Source organism: Leuresthes tenuis, unplaced genomic scaffold (genome assembly GCF_036924035.1).
Source record: "Leuresthes tenuis unplaced genomic scaffold, fLeuTen1.0.hap1 SCAF_16, whole genome shotgun sequence".
NCBI lineage: Eukaryota > Metazoa > Chordata > Actinopteri > Atheriniformes > Atherinopsidae > Leuresthes > Leuresthes tenuis.
This window is the reverse complement of record NW_027325370.1, coordinates 20,850,153-20,869,506: the sequence shown is the minus strand read 5'-3', so window position 1 is coordinate 20,869,506 and position 19,354 is coordinate 20,850,153. Positions and strand designations below refer to the sequence as shown.

Here is a 19,354-nt window from a genome sequence, read left to right as displayed (position 1 = left end):
CTGGAACAAATGGTTGACGGTTTCAGAGTATACATCAACAGGGTTATGTGCTGGTTGTACGGGGAAGGCGAAAGGAGTCGTTCATTGACTAGTGTATGACGAGACTTTGTCCAACAAGGGAACTTCCTGGGAGTTTCTGTGCTGTGCAACATATCTTTACAGATTTCCGTGCAGTATTAAAGCATTTTGTATTCGTTTTACTTTTATGATATACTCCGAGTGGTTCAAAATGGCTGCGTGTGTGTGGTGTTTTTTTTTCTAGGAAGTCTGCAACAGACCCAACGATTTCTACACACAGTGAATTTGGCCTGTCTCGAGGAAAAGGAAATCAGACCATTTTGACCATGATTTTTCTTTGGAATTTACATTGACTTTTTTTTTTTTTACAAATGAACGTGCATTATTTGCGACAACCTATTATTCTTTATCAAATACCTGTAGGATACATATATGAATAAAATATCACAGCCCACAAACACTGCCCATATATTCGTTACACAATTTAGATCCAATATCGTCTGTTATTAGAGAAATGTTTTGCACTTATGGGAAATGACGATAATTGGTGTGGTTTCGTCAGGTGAGTTAACTCTCAATCAATGGGCGTGGTTTCAAGGCATCTTTGAATTCGTATAAATTGTTTCCGGTTCCTTTATTGTTGGAATGGCGCCATGTGTTGCGAGTCGTGAAAGAAATCCACAGCATATCTCCCTAATATCGTCCAGCAATGGCTTCAACAAAGCCATACATTGGCTGTAAAATAGGGTTGATTTCCAAAGCCCAGAATCGTTATGAGGGGATTCTGTATACAATTGATAAAACAAACTCTACAGTAGTGCTGGCAAAAGGTGAGTGGTGTAGATCCTGAGGGCCTGTCAACTAAGCATGCTTGTTATGGTTTGTTTGTTTCATTAAACTTATAACAACACTATCAAGACTTGAATGGGGCTTCTTCAGCTTTATCAAGCATACTCTTTTACTTAGTGAAATGTTTTGGAACGGAGGGACGACCCACTGACAGACCAACACCTCCTAAAGATGATGTATATGAATATATCACTTTCCGTGGAAGTGATATCAAGGATATTGCGCTGTGTGAACCTCCAAGATCTTACCATGGCCTACCTCCTGATCCTGCAATAGTACAAGTACAGTATTCAAAATAACTGGTTTATGCCCCTGAGGACAGGATATGTGTTAAATTGCTTTGACATCTCTCTCAGTCATCTAGTACAGGTTCATCAGGTATCTACTCAACTCTTGGGCCGTTTAGTCCCCTAAGGATGCCTGCTTATAATCAGCTAGCAGCCAGCTCTGTACTCAACCAACAGTATGCTGCAGCTCTTGGCCTTGGTAAGTCAACTAGCACACATTGTTATATTTTTATTCTCTAAGTTGTGTGTATGTCTATGTAGTGTTTTGCTTCACTTTTGATGCAGGCCCTGTACTCCCAGACATGCACGTTAGACGGGGCCCCATGGTAGAAAAGGCTGTTCAAACCATCCAGGTGGAAGTACCCAGGCAGAGAAGAGGTTTAAATGTGCCACAGGAGCAGTGGTGGGACAGGCAGAGGCCCCAGAGGACTAGAAGAGAGGATACCCAGACTCGAAGGGACACTGGAGCTATCAGTAAGCCTGCAGAGTTGTGGTTATCAAAGATTTAAAGTTAATCTCCAGTGCATTTCACAGAAACCTACTTCTGCAGATCTATCTGTGCAGTTGTGAACTATCAAGCGATTGTAGATTTTTATTTTATATATATATATATTTTTTTACAATTTAAGTGAAATCTGGCCCAGGTGTGGCTGCTTCTCGGCAGGAAAGTAAGCAGCAGAATATTGGAAACAGGCCACAACCCAGAAGACGGCAAGGTAATATGTAAAAGTACAAGTTTAGTAAAAGTGGAAATCAATTTTTTTTCTTTTAATTTATATTTGAACTCCCCCTTAGGAACAAGAAGACGCAGGACCCGTCGCAGAGGCCAACTCATGGTGGCTAATGTTCCGTCTCCCATCCTCAAGTTTGAGACGGACTTCGACTTTGTTTCCTCAAACGCACAGTTTATTAAGGAGGAGCTGGAGAGGGAGTTGCAGGAAAGAATGAATATAAAGGGTGCGTCAAGAGTGAAAAGTGGCTTGGCTGCATTCGGGCAGGAAGTAGAATCATGTGGTACCGTTGTAGAAACGGTTGCATGTAAGAAAAAGTAACTTGGAAGTTTTTACAGATGTGTCCAAAGCAGCTTTGTCCTTAATGGTCATTATGACCCGACAATGGGATTGGGGATGAATTGAAAAGGCCTGTGAATTGAGAATCTGTAAATCGGCCGTTTAACATGCATACATTGTGTTTGGCCCTCCAGTCTGTCACTGTTGTTGCAGTACATGTTTTATTGCAGATGGAAATCATGAGCTGGAAGAGAAGTCAAAAAGGAAGCACTCCACTGCAGAGGATAATTTTGGGCCTAAATGCTACTACGACAAAGCAAAGTCCTTCTTTGACAACATCTCCTCAGATAATGGATTCAGGTGATCTAATGGTCTTCCTCATTCAGTACTTGTGTGGGTTCTTCTGATTTGCTTAGTTTGATGCCTCTCTGTCGATCGCCGGTTTCAGATTAACATGGGCAGAGGAGCGGAAACGCAATCTGGAGACCTTCGGGGTACCCGGACGATTTTTCAGGGGCCAAGGCTTCGGAGGCCGACGAGGAAGAGGCGCTGCTCAGAATCTACCTTCAAACAGAGCCCAGAGTGGACAGCTGTAAATTCTGGAGTTTGACATAAAGGCAAACTGTTAATATTTTCTTTTATTTTCCTAATGGGACTGCTGTTGAAGGATCAAACGGTTGCTATTAATTTTGTTGATCCTGCCCCATATTACCAGGACTCATTTATGTTATGAATATGGGAAGTCTCCAACTTTTTATTTATTTTTTGTGTTCTTCTGAATAATAATGAGAGATTAGGTCTCTTTTTGATTTTCTGTTGAGGGTTTTTCACTCCTGAAATGTTATGTTCCTTAACTCTTTAGTGGCCTCTTTGCCAATCTTGATTTCTTCATTCATTTAATTTGCAAATGATGCCAACTGTACATGTGAGCATAAAATTAACTAAACGTGTATTTCAATTGTGAGCATCACTTTATTTTTGAGGCACTGAATCGACCAGCTGTCTTGTGGAGATTAACTGGACGGTGCTGAGGCTCTTGTCTCATGCAGTGTAAACTTGTTGATACCTGCATAAGTGATCTTCAGTGCTGGGTTGCATCTACTGGATGATCTTTAATCTGGCTCCCTGCTTGGAGGAGGGTGCCTCTTTAAAAAGGAAAGTAACTTTGGGTCTTTAAGTTGTATAAACTTTATTGGGTTGTTTGACCAGGAACATGTTGAGCCCTTGTCAAATAGTTTCACTGTAATTGGAATTGTATGAGATTAAAAATCTGCTACGACGCCACATTACTAATATTGTTCAGTCTAATCATTCAACAGATAAACTGTCTTGACAGTTTATAATTTTCAAACCATTTTGGCCATCCCACTTTATTGTAAGTGGTTGTAAAAGGCGGCGGCATACGTTCAGCAATTTAGGACAACTCTTTATCACATTTTAAATGTGAAGAATACACATTCAAGGGCATGTTGAAGTTACAAGGCTGACGCAGGTATTCAAAGTTTAAAAGTTTTATGCTGGTGACAGTTGCCTGAATACCAAAAAAAAAGAAGTTTGGACTACAAATAGGCCTAATTTACATGGAACTGAGAAACTTTTACAACTTTGCTATAAGAAAGAACATTTAAATGTAATCTTGTTTAAATATCCACATTGTTCTTGATGCTTTCTTTAATCAGAGCCTCAAAGACTTCTATTGAAAACAATTTATTTTCTTTTACATAATGAGTTGTAAAGATTTCAGAATTAAGTTGGTATGCATAAATTAAGGTGATGTATACTTTCTCTAAGACTTGTCCAAGTCCCAGATTACAGAGACCTATTCCACAGTATGAAATTGATGCACTGTTACCGGAATGAACCCTTTTAAGATTAGAATCTGGGAAGAAGACCCACTGATGGTGTAACTAATATGAATACAAGGCGCGTAATTCAAAGAAATTCCTTAAGTTTTCCAATAATTGTATTCTGGTGCTGTTGCGCACTGTGCGCTTATGCTACAGACATGGTTGGCTGTCAAGAATCAAAGGATGCTCGTCAGTGAGGAGGCAAAGTGGTAGGCTACTCACTGTCTGGGCTATACCAAAAACTGAGGGAGAGGGATGTTTCTTCATCATGTCACAGTTTATTGTCGGTGCCATCGTTTGGATGCAGATCATAAACTGCGTTATCTGTAAAATGTTATCTTTCATTTCGTCCACACGAATAAAGTGAATTCCAATTTGCCTGCCTTGGAGACGCACATCTGGCGTTGACAGCCCCCCTATTTCCCGGTAATGGAGATATTGTGTTACCAAGTAGAGGGGTTGCGCTCAAGATAATAAATATTAGAATAAAAGGAGCGCTTTTATTTCCCATATGACAAAATGTCGGTGGCGTTCTCATCGGTGCGCCCCAGGAGTAAAGGGGAGGTGACACAGCAAACCATTCAAAAGGTAAAAAAAAAACATTAAGCGTCGCGTCATTTATGCTTAGATATTTCGATGTGGACGGGATCCGTGAGCGATTCACCTTCAGTGCAGGGAAAGTAGCTTGTGGCGAACATCAGAGAAATGGCAACTGGTATTGTAACGTTGCTGTCAACTGAAGGTGCGAACCAAACAAAGCCACGGCGGCGGTGAACCGCTTTGCGCTCCGGCTGGATCCCCGCTTCCTGGTGACGCTGTCATTCTCACTGATTCTGTCGGACGAATAATAATATTTAGGAGTCGGCTTTAGATTGTGAGACTTATTTTCCAGGAATTTAAAAGCACAACACCTTTGCTGGGTTTGTCCCTGTCTGGCAGTTTCCTCGAAGACACCGTTTTCTGCCTTAATTAAACCAACCCAGTTACGCATCTCCGTTTGGCTCCATCATGAATGTTAAAGAAGAAGAAAAAGTGACCCAGAAAATTTTTCCAAGAGTGGTTGAAGTTCATAAGAAAACAGGAGAGCAATGCGTGGACAGCGTATTTTAATGGACATCTATCCATGCATTTGAGATGCTGTGGACTGAAATGTTGTTTATGTCTCCCAAAGATGCTGGATGAGAATCATCATTTAATACAATGTATTATGGATTGCCAAAGCAAAGGCAAGACAGCTGAATGCACGCAGTAAGTGTCATGTATTATTCCAAATAGTGCCTTGTAAAGGTCACATCTGGCACGTGTAAAGCTGTGCGAAATTTCCTCTTTGACAGGTATCAGCAGATTCTGCACAGGAATCTTGTTTACTTGGCCACAATAGCAGATTCAAATCAGAACATGCAGTCTCTACTACCTGCGGTAAGTTTGTTGTGTGGTTTCAGAAGCCTGCAATGCTGTAGATTAATGGGAGAATCAATAAGTCAAATGAGGCATGAGCAAAAGAAAAGAAATTCATATCCATGCAGTTGTGACTGCTACTCATACAGTGTGTTTCTCTTTTTTTAGCCTCCAACTCACAATTTGTCCATGGGTCCTGGGGGGATGGGCCAGAGTGTGGGACATGCTCCGAGCAACCTTAATGACAACCTGGCACCAGGACTGCCCCCCACATCCATGATGCAGAGTCAAATGAGCAATGGTGAGAGTAATTTACAAATGTGCATTTTACTGATAAACTTTGGTCCACCTGGACATTGTTTTTTCATAAAGCCAGGAAACTGCTATGGAGATATACAATTACAGTTTGCTTTCCGTACTGTGACTTGTGTCTGATCCTGACATTTGCTGCATGTAAGCACATTCTATCTGTATCAGTGCTCCTCTTCTATATCACCTTAATGCTTGCTGATGTCTGTCCATTTGTGTCAAGCTATGGACAGCTGGATTTGCTTGCAGCTCTCACAACTTCTTCTTTCTCTCTGCTCTAATTAATGACAACCTGCATCTTAAACATTCGTTTTGCAACCACGCAAGCTTCCTGTTAGGATGAACTGAATGTGGGACCATGATAAACATGATGTGGCACCACATGAGAACATGTGCTGGCTGCTCTGACTCTGCATGTGTGTCATCAGGCCCCAACCATGCCCCCATGCAGCAGTCTGGTCAGGTGCAGTCGACTATTCCCTCCAGCAGCAGCTACGGTAGTTTGGTCTCCGGTTACAGCCATGCTGCACCCTCCTCCCAGGGCAGCATGATCCAGGGCCCCGGGCCTGGTTATGGTTCTTCCTCCTCTTCTTCTGCCACGTGCTCATCCTCTTCCTCCTCTTCCCGCAGCAACCTCAACATGCAGTCCAGCCAAGGTGAGCCAGGTGTAGACAGGTTCAAACAGTAGGAATTGGGCTAATTTAATACAACTCCAGTTGTTACTGTGTAAAATGTAAACTAAAACAATGCGATGGTTTGCAAATGTTGAGCTGCAGGGCGGTGTGGTAGTTAACAATGTCCCATTGCAGTAGGAAGGTTTCCGGTCTGAATCTCATGTTTACTCCAGGTACTCCAGCTTCTTCGCAATATCCAAAAACATGCACGTGAGGTTAATTGGTGATTCTAAATCAACCCTAAGAGGGTAGTGGGCAAGGTTGTTTGTCTTGTTCGTCTTCCATGATGGACAGGTGACCCATCCAGGTTGTACCTGGCCTCTGGTACGATGGCAGCTGGGATAGGCTCCAGCACCCCACAAACCTGAATCGTCTCCTGCCGTACAAAATGCCAATGCATTGGACAGCTGGCAGGCCAGAACCTTTACCCAATGGAAACATTTGGCTCATCATGAAATGCAAAATATGGCAAAGAAGAGCCCTGACTGTTGAGCAGCTAGAATTGTATATCAGACAAGAGACAAGAATGAGACCATATTGTTCTCCCAAAGGCCCAGCAGCTGGTCTCTTCGGTTCTCACACATTTTATGGCTGTTGTTAAAAGAAGAGTGGATGCTGCACAGTGGAAAGCATGGCCCTATTCCAACTTTTTTTTTTTTTAAATGTGTGGCTGCCTTCAAATCCGAGAGGCACTAATATTTCTTATTAAAATATCAAAATGTCTCACTTGTTCTATGTTCTATTCTGAACTAAATATTAGTTTATGAGACTGACACTTGATTATGTTCTGTTTTAATTAGCATATTACACAGGGTCACACATTTTTGGAATCATCGTCGTAGAGGAGAACTCTCTCAGGCTTATGAACTGAGCACACCAAAGCCCGTCCTATTAAAAATGCAAGATTCTTTTGGTTGTTTAGTTTGATGTAAAATCTGTCACTTAGAGGGAATGAAAGTGCTCAGAGTAAAACAGTTGGGCATTTTTATTTTAGTTACCTCCTAATGTATTCATGACAAATGCCCCCTAATTTAAAACCTTTTCCTTGTAAAGTTTCTGCAGTCAGCATTTAAATTCCACATTCAGTTCATCAGAGAGATGTCCTGCCTCCTCTCTTCTTGCTTTCAAGTCTTCCTAAAAACTCTGAGATGCAGCCACTCCCTCTCTGGATGTCCATGTATTTCAGTTGTACATATGTTTACTCCCCTTTCTTTGTTGTTGTTGTTTGCATTCATACTTCTGAGCGACACTTTGAAAGCGTTACTTCAAAGCTTTTTGTCTTTGAGCGAGTCCTGGCAGCTGTTGAGCTGTTTCGGCTTTTCCCTGTGTCCTGATCTCCACATTTATTTATTTGCTTAATTTCAAACCTTTGTGCCAGGTTCACATCTGAGAATGCCGTGTATTGAATGCTAACATGTCGGCCGAGTTGAATGAATAAGATCCTTCCCCCAATAATCCCACCTCCTTCCCAGTCTCCCTGATGCACCAACAATCTGCCAACCCACACTACTCCTCAGTCCAGGCTGGGGGCCAACATTATCAGGGACAGCAGGCAATGGGCATGATGGGTCAGGGCAGTCAAGGAAACAGCATGATGTCCCAGAGGCCCTTGGGATCCTATCGCTCCTCTCAGCAAGGTAGGTGGGAAGATGTTCTTGTGCTTATATGATATGGCACTCAGCTCAGTGGGTTCATTGGGTTGTGTTGGAGTGCTAATGTACATTGATGGGTGTGTGTATGTGTGTTAAACTGACTGAGTGAAATCCTCAGCAAGTTTCCAAGTTGCTAAGAGCAAGTTATAAGAGAGTCAGGAATGCTATGTTTGCTGTGGAAGCTCTTCTAATATGGTATAATTGTTTAGAACAGAGTGAGAGTGCAGACTGTGTATGTGCTACTTGTGTAACATGAGACTTCTGTCTCCGTAAAACACTTGCTATGTTGCAAGTTAATGTTATGTCACTTGAGGAGCGTAGATGAGGAGCGTAGATGAAGCATGGTGTGTTTTTCAAATGGAAGGATTGGATGTTAATCGCAGGACAACAGATCTTGGTTATCAGTCCTCATTCACTCTGGCACATTATTATCCTTGGATGACTGGATAAAGATCCGTTTTGTGGAATCATTGTGCTCATAGTTAAGCTTTGTGACTTGGTTTTTGTTATGTTATGTTTATATATTTAGCAGACACTTTTATCCGGTAGGCAGATAGGGTAAAGGGGTCTTGCCTAAAGACCCCTACTGGAAGTAGAACCTTTCATGAATTTGAAACCAGGTCACCCACATGAAAGGTGTCAATCTTACCACTACACTATCCAGTCCCTTCCTTTTTTGGTTAGTCGGTTGTTGCCAGTTTTTTTTTCTTCTATGAAGCTGTTTGGCAGTTGCTGCAGATGTTCTGATGGTTGCTTCTGTTGGAAACCATGCGTTTGAAAGGGAGATTAGATCCCACAGGAGTGTTTGTTGCATCCTATGAAGAGTTTTGTTTCACTGTAAATGGAATTTAACTTGTTTAAATAAAATTCTGAGAACAGGAGAAGAAGTGGAATCTGGAATTTCTGCACACCACCAATCAGTAGAAATCAGATTCTGCCTGATGGCATTTCTTCACTTTGAATACTATTTTAAAAGATTTGGGTTTGCCAAGAAAACGCCCAAGCCCAGTTCCTCCCCTTGGCCCTTACCTCTGAAAAAGGTCCGGGTAGGGAGTCATATTACTGAGCTAAGGTGCCACTTTTCTTTTAAGAATCAAGAATTAGGAGTCATTTAGCTCTTCAAACAGGGAGTTGTGGGAGATTTGGGTGGCTAAATGACCAATACTTCTTGATCGCTAAAAGAAAATGGGCTCCCTTAACAGAGGGGTAGGGCCATGTGATAGTGTCAGGGTAGGCATTGAACCAAACAGTTTCAGGCATAACTTAACTTCTTTCCTAGGTTAAAGAGGTAAAAACTCCAGCAACACTTGCATCAAACAACTTTATTGTTTAAGCAACATATTTTGGCTTGTAGCTCTCATCGGGGTCATCATTAAACCTTCACAGGCAAGTATAAAACAGAGAACCATAGACAGAGATATACTTATTTTATACTTGCCCTGTTTGATTGCTGGTTAATGGATGAATTACGAGGACCTTGATGAGGCCATAAGCCAAAACACAGCCAAAAAAAAAAAAAAAGTGGTTCCATATACCATATACCATAGGCACCTGTTCCTGGAGTTTTGACCCTTTATTATTATTATTATTATTATTATTATTATCATTATTAGTAGTAGTAGTAGTAGTAGTAGTAGTAGTAGTAGTAGTAGTAGTAGTATTAGTATTAGTATTATTATTATTATTATCTTAGCCAGTAGATTAGAGTCCCTGACACTTATTTAAACATACGTATAAACAGAACTAAGTAATGGCCCCTTTGTTGTCCAGTTCAGCAGCCAATTAGTCCGTTTAACCAATCGTGGTGTCGCCTGTCTTGCAGGATCTGCACAGCAGTACATGGGACAAGACGAGTTCTACGGAGAGCAGTATGGACACACTCAGAGCTCCAGCGAGCCCTTAAACCAGCAGTATTACCCTGATGGTAATCATGCACATCCATAAACCTCATACACACAGCTCTCAAACACACAAAGCACCACTACGGTACATGCCATTTGCTTTTTGCACACTCACACAGGCTCATGCCCGAGTGACCAAAAGTTCGACATTAGTCTCAATTCTATTTTCTGCCAGCATGTCTGTGTCCATACTGACCCCTTTGGTGTGCCGAAATTTCAGATTTCAGCGAGTGCTCTTACAGTGAGTGGAGGAGAGATGTAAGCTTCTTCCAGGGTGTTTCTTTCAGCTGTTGTGTATGAGTTTGAAATGAGATGCCTTGAAGAGTGCAGTTGATGTGTTTCACTGTTTTTTTTTTCACTGGTATCACAAGCTTCAGTTTGGAAGCAATTTCTTTATTTTCTGTATGTCAGCGGATGTTTTTCCTCAGCCGAGGAGTTTTTGCATGTGTTGAATCGTGTTCTTTGCAGGTCATGGGGAATACGCATATCAACAGTCATCATACGGTGAACAAGGCTACGAGAGGTCGTTTGATGAGTCTTCGCAGCATTACTATGAAGCAGGTAACAATTGTTTATGCTTAATTATTAATTCAACAACTTCCAACTTACTTTGTTCAGTTGCTTCCAAACAAAACTCTAATGAGGTGTTAAATAGTCGCTACTAATATCTGAAAAGCATAACTGGTGTGCATACCTTCAGGTAGTGCTCAGTACAGTCAACAGCAGGCGCCGTATCAGCAGAGTTCTGGGCAGCAGCAGCCCTTCAGCCAGCAGCAGTACGCCTCTCAGCAAGGCTACAGCGGGCAGCCACAGGGATACGGTGCGACTAACTCATACAGTGTCATATTGGGTACATTCTGTAAAAACATGACCAAATACAAGCGAAACAAATGAACACGTGAACTTAACGTGCATTACAGGTCCGAGCCAGGGAGGATCATCGCAGTATTCCCAGTATCAGCAGGGTCAGAGCCAACAGTATGGATCCTATCGTTCTTCCCAGGGAGGCCCTGGGCCGCAGACACCGCGACCCTACACCTATGAACAGGTACATGTGTCATTCCAATCAACATTTCTTCAAAAAGGAGGAACGCGATCTGCGTTTCAGGCTCATTTTAGAATTCTTTTTTAGAATTCAAGAGAAAATCTGTTTTCAGTTTGTTTGTTTAACACAAAAACTCTGACCTAAAATCTGTGCACAATGCAGGTATGTACAGGCCCCCATTTTTAAGAGGGTAGAGGAATGAGAACACAGCACACTATTTAGACTCACTCTTCTCTAAATGCTTTAACTGTATCTATGAATCACAGCATTCTTTCCTTCTTTCTTGAATTATTAAAACACTATAAAATCTGCTGATTCATGTTGTAATGCTCTAGTTGCTTCAGTTTAAAAACATACTTTCTGGTTTTAGCTGTTGTGGGGAACAAAGTAAACAATACATCACATAAAATATTGGGTCTCAGTTTTGTTTTTGTTTTTTTTTACATTTCAGGGTCAGTATGGCAATTATCAGCAATAAGGAACCACAATGTTTGCTCATGGAAGAACATGTGGGATGGAACCGTTTGACGACAAAAAGCTCGGCTTCTGTATGGATTAGAAGATCTGGCTGCTTCAGATTTATTATCCTCTCATCAACCATCAGTCTCACTAAGATTAAATAATCTAGGCAAAGGCGATGATTTCCCCCTTTACTACAGGGTTGGTCGAGGTAATGCCACTGGCCACCTATGGAAAGTCAAGGTGCTTGTAGGTTGGGGACAAGTAATGTTCCATAAGGATAAAAAAGGGTTCTAAAAAGGAGCAGTGAAGGCATAGATCTGCTCCAGCCACTTGCAGATAAACTTCTCTTTCCTTTTTTTATTTTCTCTTTCACTATTCTGTGTCACGTCCCCAAGTCTCTTTGATATTCATATTAATTTTATCTGGAATAAAGGGCAGGACCTTGGTGGTGTGTGACACTATTCGGCTATGAAAGCAAATTAGTCATAAAGGATTTGAGATTATGTTCAGTTCTTGCTTTAATTTCTGGCTGAGCATTTTATGTCACGGTAGGGCAAATTGTTTTCATGAAGCTGTCCTTCAACCCGCCAGGATCAGGAAGTTTGTATTTGTTAGTCAAACTGTGATGTGTTGCTGTGAGGTCTAACGTTAAGTGTAATCACTCTGCATTTGTCTCACTTAGGCAATAGGGCTGATGAGACAGCAGACTGCTGAAAATGAAAAAGAGTGTGTCATTGTCCATGATAATCCTTCATCGTGGTAGTTTTTTTGACAGTTTGCTTTCAGTTGCATTCCTCTGCAGAGACATGTTGTTATGTGCAGAGTTAAGACGTGTCTGATGACATTCAGTGAGGATCTGTACTTAAGAGTTAATTGCCATCTTGTCTGCACTTTATTTTGCAGTTGCCGTGTGTGTGTACTGTTCCATCTTTTGTATTGTCGTGTAATTCAGGCTCTTTTTAAGAAGTGAACCTCTGAAAGCCAAAGCAACCCAGGAAGAAAGCAGCAACATGTCCTTCTCCTCTACTTTAATAAGTGCAATACATCCCGTCAGTCATGTTGAGGTTGGATCCAGTGATGAACCAACCCCTTTGCCATTGTCGTGTCTTGTTGTGCAGTAAAAGCAAAGGCAGCGGTTGGTCCGTGTCAATGTATTCAATGTTATGCTGCAGATATCCACTGGTGTGATATTTAAGAATGTTTTCTATGTGTCTATGTAACTTCTGGACAGAACGCGTCAAGTCTATCAACGGAAACATAAAGCGTCTGTATTTCTTTTCAGTGAAAACATGTTATTACCAATTCTTGACACACAGTGCAGTAAATAAGGTTTGGAAAAACACAAATGTAGTTTAGAGTTGTAAAAACAATTATTTTATCCATCCATCCATCTACAGTAATTATGATTGTGGTTGTGAGGGTCCAGCTTTGCAGTATTCTGTTGAAACTCAACTTACCTCAGAGACAGAACAGCATTAAAAGTTTCAGTCATTTTGCAGGGGTAATCAAGAAGAGACACCTGGCTGTCAAACAGCTAAATAACTATGTAACACTCAACACTGACAATCACAGACTTCTCTAAACTATAATGAACCGTTACCGGTGTCTCCTGTTACTGTGAGCTGAACACGTATGGCAAGTCTTTTCCAGTCCCATGTGTGTCATCACTCGTGGATGGTAGGCCTTGTTTGTGTGTGCGTGCGTGTGTGTGTGTGTATGTCTGCTCAAATGTTAGAGAAGGAGCGCGTCAAGTTTTATGTGCTTAGTCCAAATATGAATGTTATCTATTTATCTATTGTAAGACTGCATTTGCCTGATCTTTTCTGCTGTCTTTTGTTACTCTTTGTTATATAAAGAAAAACTGACGTTAACAATTTGTGTGCCTGGATTTGATCTATTTGTCAAGAACTTGTCAGGAGGCGCATTTGATAATAGTTATTATCATCATAGTGAATGCATTGCTATGAGCTATTCTACAGTTTTTGACCTGCACTTGTACACGACTGTATTCAGAGGATTGTTTGCAAGAGGCTAACAGGATTTACGTTTATAGTTTTAATGTTTGTATCATAAGGACTTGAAAACCAAAGTTTTTTTCACATCAGTCAGCTGAAAACTTTAGCCCTTGTAAGGTCATGATTGCAGACATAGCCTACAACTGTTGTCCTTCATCACTATGCTAATGACAATGGCAATAATTATACTTTGTAAGAGTGTGCCAAAGCATTGCAGGTTACTCAAAAGAATGACAATTATTATTTTACTGTTAATATTATTATTACTCATGATGGAGACAGGTAACCTGATGACGTCACTGGGCAATGTGGAGGAAGAGCAATTTGTTAAACTCATTTAGTTTTGAGGAATTCAAATTCTGATATGAGAAATGTACAGAAAACCAGTAACGCACATTCCACTACAAAAGGTGGCGGTAGAGCACAAGACATGAACATCGAACAAACTCCTTATTTATCAATCGCTTACACTCTTTGTCCCTTCACGGGTTCCGTAGATAAACCGTGTGCGTTACTAAACGTGTTTTGTTATTGATGTCAGAGCCATCAGGTTATGTCCTTCGTAAACTGCAAAAATGATTTCATTATCGATGTGATTTAATACTCCGCCAGCATCCCGTTTCGCTTGTTTTGTTGACAGCGACATTAATTCAGGCAAACGGTCAAGGTGACATGATCAAACCACCGGGAGCTGGTGTCAAATTATAACTGCCAGTTGGACGGCACAATGTTGGCGGTGTTGTCGAGAGTTAAAACACCGCACTGGTTCTCCTTGGAGATACTGTCGAGGTGCAGTATAGTAAAAGAGGTCGGAAAAAACGAGTCTGGGTTGTTACGCCTCAGTTGCTCTCCAGTGTCAGCGCTGTGGAGGCGTTCAGGTGATGTCAGACATGTCAGTACCTCCACGACACTGTGCGCCAAAGTCCGAGGAAACCCGAAGAAGAGGGGCATGTCTGAAAAGAAACTGGTACGTGTCTAAAGTTATTTTTAAATTATTATAAATTCCTCCCGTCTTTTCTTCAATACATCGGATCTGTTCAATACAAATGGAGTGCCTTACTCAGTTAGTGCTTGACATGTTTTCAGAGTGAGTTTGCTGTTTACAACTGTGAATATACTTTGGTAGACAGCTTAAAAAGAAAAAGCTAGATAAGTTGCGTTTCTTACTCTAACTCTCAGACCCGTCACTTTGTGGACCATCGACGTGTGAAGCTGGTGGCCGGTTCGGGCGGTAAAGGGGCCTGCAGCTTCCACAGTGAGCCCCGAAAAGAGTGGGGTGGACCTGATGGAGGCGATGGAGGCGATGGAGGAAGCATCATTTTAAAGGGTCAGTAAATTACAGCGATACATAATGACATTTATCACTTTGCCATGTGTGTTTCATATTTGTTGACACATTTCCCAGCGCTAAAAAATAACCAAGATGAAAGGAACCGTTGCAGCATACTTGTGGTAAATTAACACAGATGCCAACATACACATGAATCACTGATAAAAACAGCAGAATCCCAGCCAACACTCTCCTGTTATGCACAATTAGCAGTCATTCATTGCTCTGAAAGCTCTTCAAAGAGCAATGCATGTATAACGTGTTAGAGCTGTCCCGCTGGCTGTCTTGATTAGAATGATTTTTGCTCCTAGGGTGCATCACAGTGCCTCTAAGATTTAATTATTTTTGCCACCCCTATTAACTTCATAGCAGTTTGTCACGCAGAGAAATGAACTTGCAGTAAATTACAAGTTGCAACTTATATACTCCAAGCAATGTTTAGGTCATCTGTAGCAGAGTACATGTCACAGTTGTTACTATGGAAATGTGTCCCACTTTGATACCTGTGGGAGAGAGTGTCTCGCTTTGGTGGAAATTTGGCAGACTTTTAACAATAACACACTGCTTTTATATATATTTTTATTTGCACGCTTTCAGCTGACCGGTTTGTCAAATCATTGGCACAAGTAGTTCCTCTGTACAAGGGAGAGGATGGCCAATCGGGGCGCAGCAAGAATTGCTACGGTCGGAATGGCAGCACAACTTGCATTTCTGTGAGTCCATGCATTTGATCATGAACAAGTTTTTCTTTGTAATTTCTTGCCTCATTCAACCTCTCGTGTGATGTCGGTTCATCAAGGTGCCGTTAGGAACTGTGGTGAAGGAGCAGGGCAAAACCATAGTGGACCTTGCTGTGCACGGCCAGGAGTATTTGGCTGTATTCGGAGGGGCTGGAGGGAAGGGAAATCGATTCTTTTTGTCAAACGAGAACCGTGCCCCAATGACGGCAACCCCGGGCATTGAAGGCCAGGAGCGGGTCCTTCAACTGGAGCTGCGCACCATGGCCCACGCAGGACTGGTGAGGGGAAACCTCCATTTCCGAGGAGAAGTGCGCTAAACGGCTTCTCAGCATTGCAGATGTGCTGAGGTGTTTTTGTGTTTTTTTTCATCTTTATGTCCTCAGGTTGGCTTTCCAAATGCTGGGAAATCCTCCCTGCTGAGAGCCATCTCCAATGCGAGGCCGGCTGTGGCTGCTTACCCTTTTACAACACTCAACCCACATGTAGGAATTGTAGAGTACAGGGATCACGAGCAAGTTGCAGGTAGCTGCTTTTAAGCAGACCACTGACATCAGATTTGATTAAATCTTTCCTTGGGTAATTGTCAGCTTTTGTGATATTTAGCATGACGCATGTGTTGTGCTTTTACAGTCGCTGACATCCCAGGCATCATTCGAGGAGCCCATTTGAATCGAGGCTTGGGTATCTCCTTCCTGCGCCACATAGAACGCTGTCGCTTCCTCCTCTTTGTTCTGGACCTGTCGGCACCGGAACCTTGGACCCAGCTCCAACACCTGCGTTATGAACTGGACCAGTATGAGCCCGGTCTGTCCCAGCGGCCTCAGGCTATTATCGCCAACAAAATGGACCTATCTGAGGCTCGGGAGAAGCTAGAGACTCTAAAGAGCCACGTCACCCAGAGAGTCATCCCCGTGTCTGCTCTCACTGGACAAAACACAGAGGAGCTCATCCTCCACCTGAGAGAGTTGTACGATGGCTACCTGCAGGGAGAGGGCAAACCATCTAGGTGTTAGAAAGCTTGTTAATTTGTGAGTATTAGACAATAAAGATGGTATTTATATTGTTTGATAAATAAATGAACAAAACAAGGATTTTGTGTTCCGTTAATGGGATTTTACCCTGTATACGACCACATTTATTTTAGCAGATCAATGTTACACAACATGCACGGATGTTGACAAAGTCTTCATATATTGTTAAGAGATGCTCTTGAAAATGTTTGACAGTGGTCTATGGGCACTGTATTTTCAAAGGAATTCTTTCACGTGAGAAGCAGGTTTTTAGATGTCTGCTGCCTGGGGGATTTATTTCAGAGCGTCCCCCTGACTTCTGCTTCAGGTGCCCTTTGTACGAAACTAATTTAGATTTTGATGAGGTTACTACAGAGTTGTCCAGTATTCAGAAAACTGAGTAGAAGGAGAAAGCGAAAACAAGTATCAATCAGACAAGTGTCAAGCAATCGGCAAGGGTAATACAGAAAGTGTGATTTGGTGAATGCGTACGGAGGAGCTGAGGGAGTTAAAGGTAAATAAATAGAAAAAGCTATTTCCCTGTTGACCACAGTAAAGAAGGGTTAATGAACAGGAGTATTGCACAAAGAAATGGCAGTGTTATAATGGCCACCAGCCACCACTGTTTTCTTTTCTTTCTTTCAAAGCATGGCCTACGTTAAACCCACGAGATCGAGGTGGTTTGGGAAGCTGACAAGCAGGCACGGTAGTATTTATTGTGACATAACTCAATTCGGCCGCCAGGGGGCAGAAGAGCATAAGAACAAGCTCAGCCCCTGTCCGTCCGATGAACTTCATGCAACCAGCCAAGCCCCATGTTTTTGCACTCTCACCTTTAACTGGCTACGATTTGATTCCTATTTTTAGATGATATTTTTCAGTAATTCTCAGGTAAAAAAAATAGATAAATAAAAGTCATCCGTGAATTATCAATGGTAGTACTTCTAATAACAAAGTGATGACAAACAAAGAAGCAAAAACGCTTTAAAGCTAACTGGCCTAAAGTGTAATTAATCCTAAGGTTACCTAAATTAAGATAAATGAACCTGTGCCAACATTTTTGGCGTAGCTTTTGATTTTGTGAATAAAATGCTGAATGCTGAGCAAACCCATTGGTTGTGAACACACACCGACATAAATACACTACAAATCTTTATTTTAGTGATGAACTGTGTACTTTGTGTTTTTAGATATGTGGACTTAACATACCCCAAGGGGGTATGTGTTCTAATTGGAGATGGAAACTTAAAATGATGCAGAGGTTATTTCCTTTTCCCTTTTAAAGCAAGTCTTTAAAGGGAGGTGTTCTCTGGGAGGGAGAAGCTCACCCATGTGTGAAAATTAGCACGATGGTAGCGTTCTTCAAAGCCAGTGGAGTGTCAGAATAGGACTCTCTGGACACTGTACTTCTTTCTTTGTCATTCTTATTGTTCCCATCCTCAGAGATCGTTTCATTGGTTCTGTTAATACTCGTTGTCTCGCCCATCCTCGACACAGCTTCCAGAGTAACTTGGCTCAAGAGGCTTTGTTCATGTGTGGCCTGACTCGGTGGCGGTTTTAATTGGATATTTACCTCTGTTTGTCTGTCGGCTGTTATGTTGTGTGCTTGTCACTTGTATGTCATAAGTGTATTTCATGTATTTGATATGTTTCATGTTGTTATTTGTTTCGGGGGGTTTTTTGGTGCTGTGTTGTAGGCATGGTGAAAGAAATGTCTGATCATTTTGAAGAGGGCTTCCAGATGGAATGGTAGAAAGGACCTTCCTTCTTAAGTCTCACAGACTTCTTCAGGCTGACCCAACCAAACACACTCAAGTGTGTTTTTTTTTGCAGAAACTTCACAAAATGATGTTTGTCTCTGCTGACTGTATTGTGAAGCTGTTCATTTGCAAGGCAAGGTGAATTGTAGCTGATGGTCTCGTATTATTTAGTTTCCCTTCACAAATGTGCAATGTGGCCAAGCATCAGACAAACACTCAATCTTTTTGGCGCCAACAGGCACAGAGCATGAGGAATTCAGTTTGTGATTGGGAGAGACACTACATCTATGCTCCTGGTTAGTTCCCTTCTAACATTCTGTCCTGAATGCAGAGCTAACACAAGACAAAATGCTGAGGATTCAACTTCACTTTCACAAACAGCATGGTCCATAAAGTCATGGGAACAGATCCTGCTGTTTATTATTATAATAACTAAAAGGAATCCGGGTCACACAGGAATTCGACTGACAGTCAATAACACCGCCTTACAGGAAAATTACAGAGGTGTTATGGTGGAGTAATTAATGCATGAGCTCTCATTACCATATATTAAACATTCCACTCAAGCTTAAAAGCATGAAGACCGGCGGACAAAGTTTCAAATAGAACAAGCACTGCTTTATTGGATTTGGAGATTTGTACAGGCGCCATAATGCATACGCATAATCAAAAACACAGATACCCAAAGAAATAACACCAAACCCAAGTCTTAAACTCTAAAAATCAATCTGTAGTCATTGTGAGTGCAATTTTGTCCAAGCCCTTACAGGAAATCTCATGAAGTTGCTGTGCTATCAGGTTTTGTGACCACACCCTGTTATATAAACATACATGCACGCACATGCAAACTTATAGTCTTAACAAAGAAAAAACCAGCCTGACAGGTTCGGTTATGGTGACGTGAATACAGAGAAATGTTGTGGCACATCCCATCAACACACTATCTCGGGAGTGTTTTATTTGTAAGGCACACCTAAATATATTTGAATGCTCATGTAATTCAGTTTAACCTGCATGCATGAAAAAACGTTTTCAAAAGCCTGACCT

At 41.7% G+C, this 19,354-nt stretch overlaps 3 protein-coding genes across 4 annotated transcripts; all 3 read left to right on the top strand.

Moving 5' to 3' along the window:
- Positions 1-451: 451 nt before the first annotated feature.
- Positions 452-3,328, top strand: lsm14b (LSM family member 14B). The gene is made up of 8 exons (XM_072366935.1): positions 452-848; positions 985-1,148; positions 1,224-1,353; positions 1,440-1,628; positions 1,784-1,870; positions 1,950-2,111; positions 2,395-2,524; positions 2,613-3,328. The coding sequence occupies exons 1-8, from the start codon at positions 728-730 to the stop codon at positions 2,758-2,760; spliced, it is 1,131 nt and encodes a 376-aa protein (XP_072223036.1). The 5' UTR covers positions 452-727; the 3' UTR covers positions 2,761-3,328.
- Positions 3,329-4,456: 1,128 nt separating this feature from the next.
- Positions 4,457-13,312, top strand: LOC140272345 (calcium-responsive transactivator-like). 2 transcript variants are annotated; one of them, XM_072367752.1, is made up of 11 exons: positions 4,457-4,599; positions 5,183-5,259; positions 5,346-5,430; positions 5,578-5,710; positions 6,147-6,374; positions 7,865-8,029; positions 9,867-9,968; positions 10,414-10,506; positions 10,646-10,765; positions 10,866-10,993; positions 11,442-13,312. In XM_072367752.1, exons 1-11 carry the CDS (start codon positions 4,531-4,533, stop codon positions 11,466-11,468), a joined length of 1,227 nt encoding a protein of 408 aa, XP_072223853.1. In that variant the 5' UTR covers positions 4,457-4,530; the 3' UTR covers positions 11,469-13,312. The 2 variants fall into 2 exon arrangements, with proteins under 2 accessions (XP_072223853.1, XP_072223854.1); XM_072367753.1 differs by lacking the exon at positions 9,867-9,968.
- A 639-nt stretch (positions 13,313-13,951) lies between these two features.
- On the top strand, positions 13,952-17,251 carry mtg2 (mitochondrial ribosome-associated GTPase 2). The gene is made up of 6 exons (XM_072367578.1): positions 13,952-14,434; positions 14,647-14,794; positions 15,395-15,510; positions 15,597-15,815; positions 15,921-16,059; positions 16,168-17,251. Exons 1-6 carry the CDS (start codon positions 14,195-14,197, stop codon positions 16,548-16,550), a joined length of 1,245 nt encoding a protein of 414 aa, XP_072223679.1. The 5' UTR covers positions 13,952-14,194; the 3' UTR covers positions 16,551-17,251.
- The last annotated feature ends 2,103 nt before the right edge of the window (positions 17,252-19,354 follow it).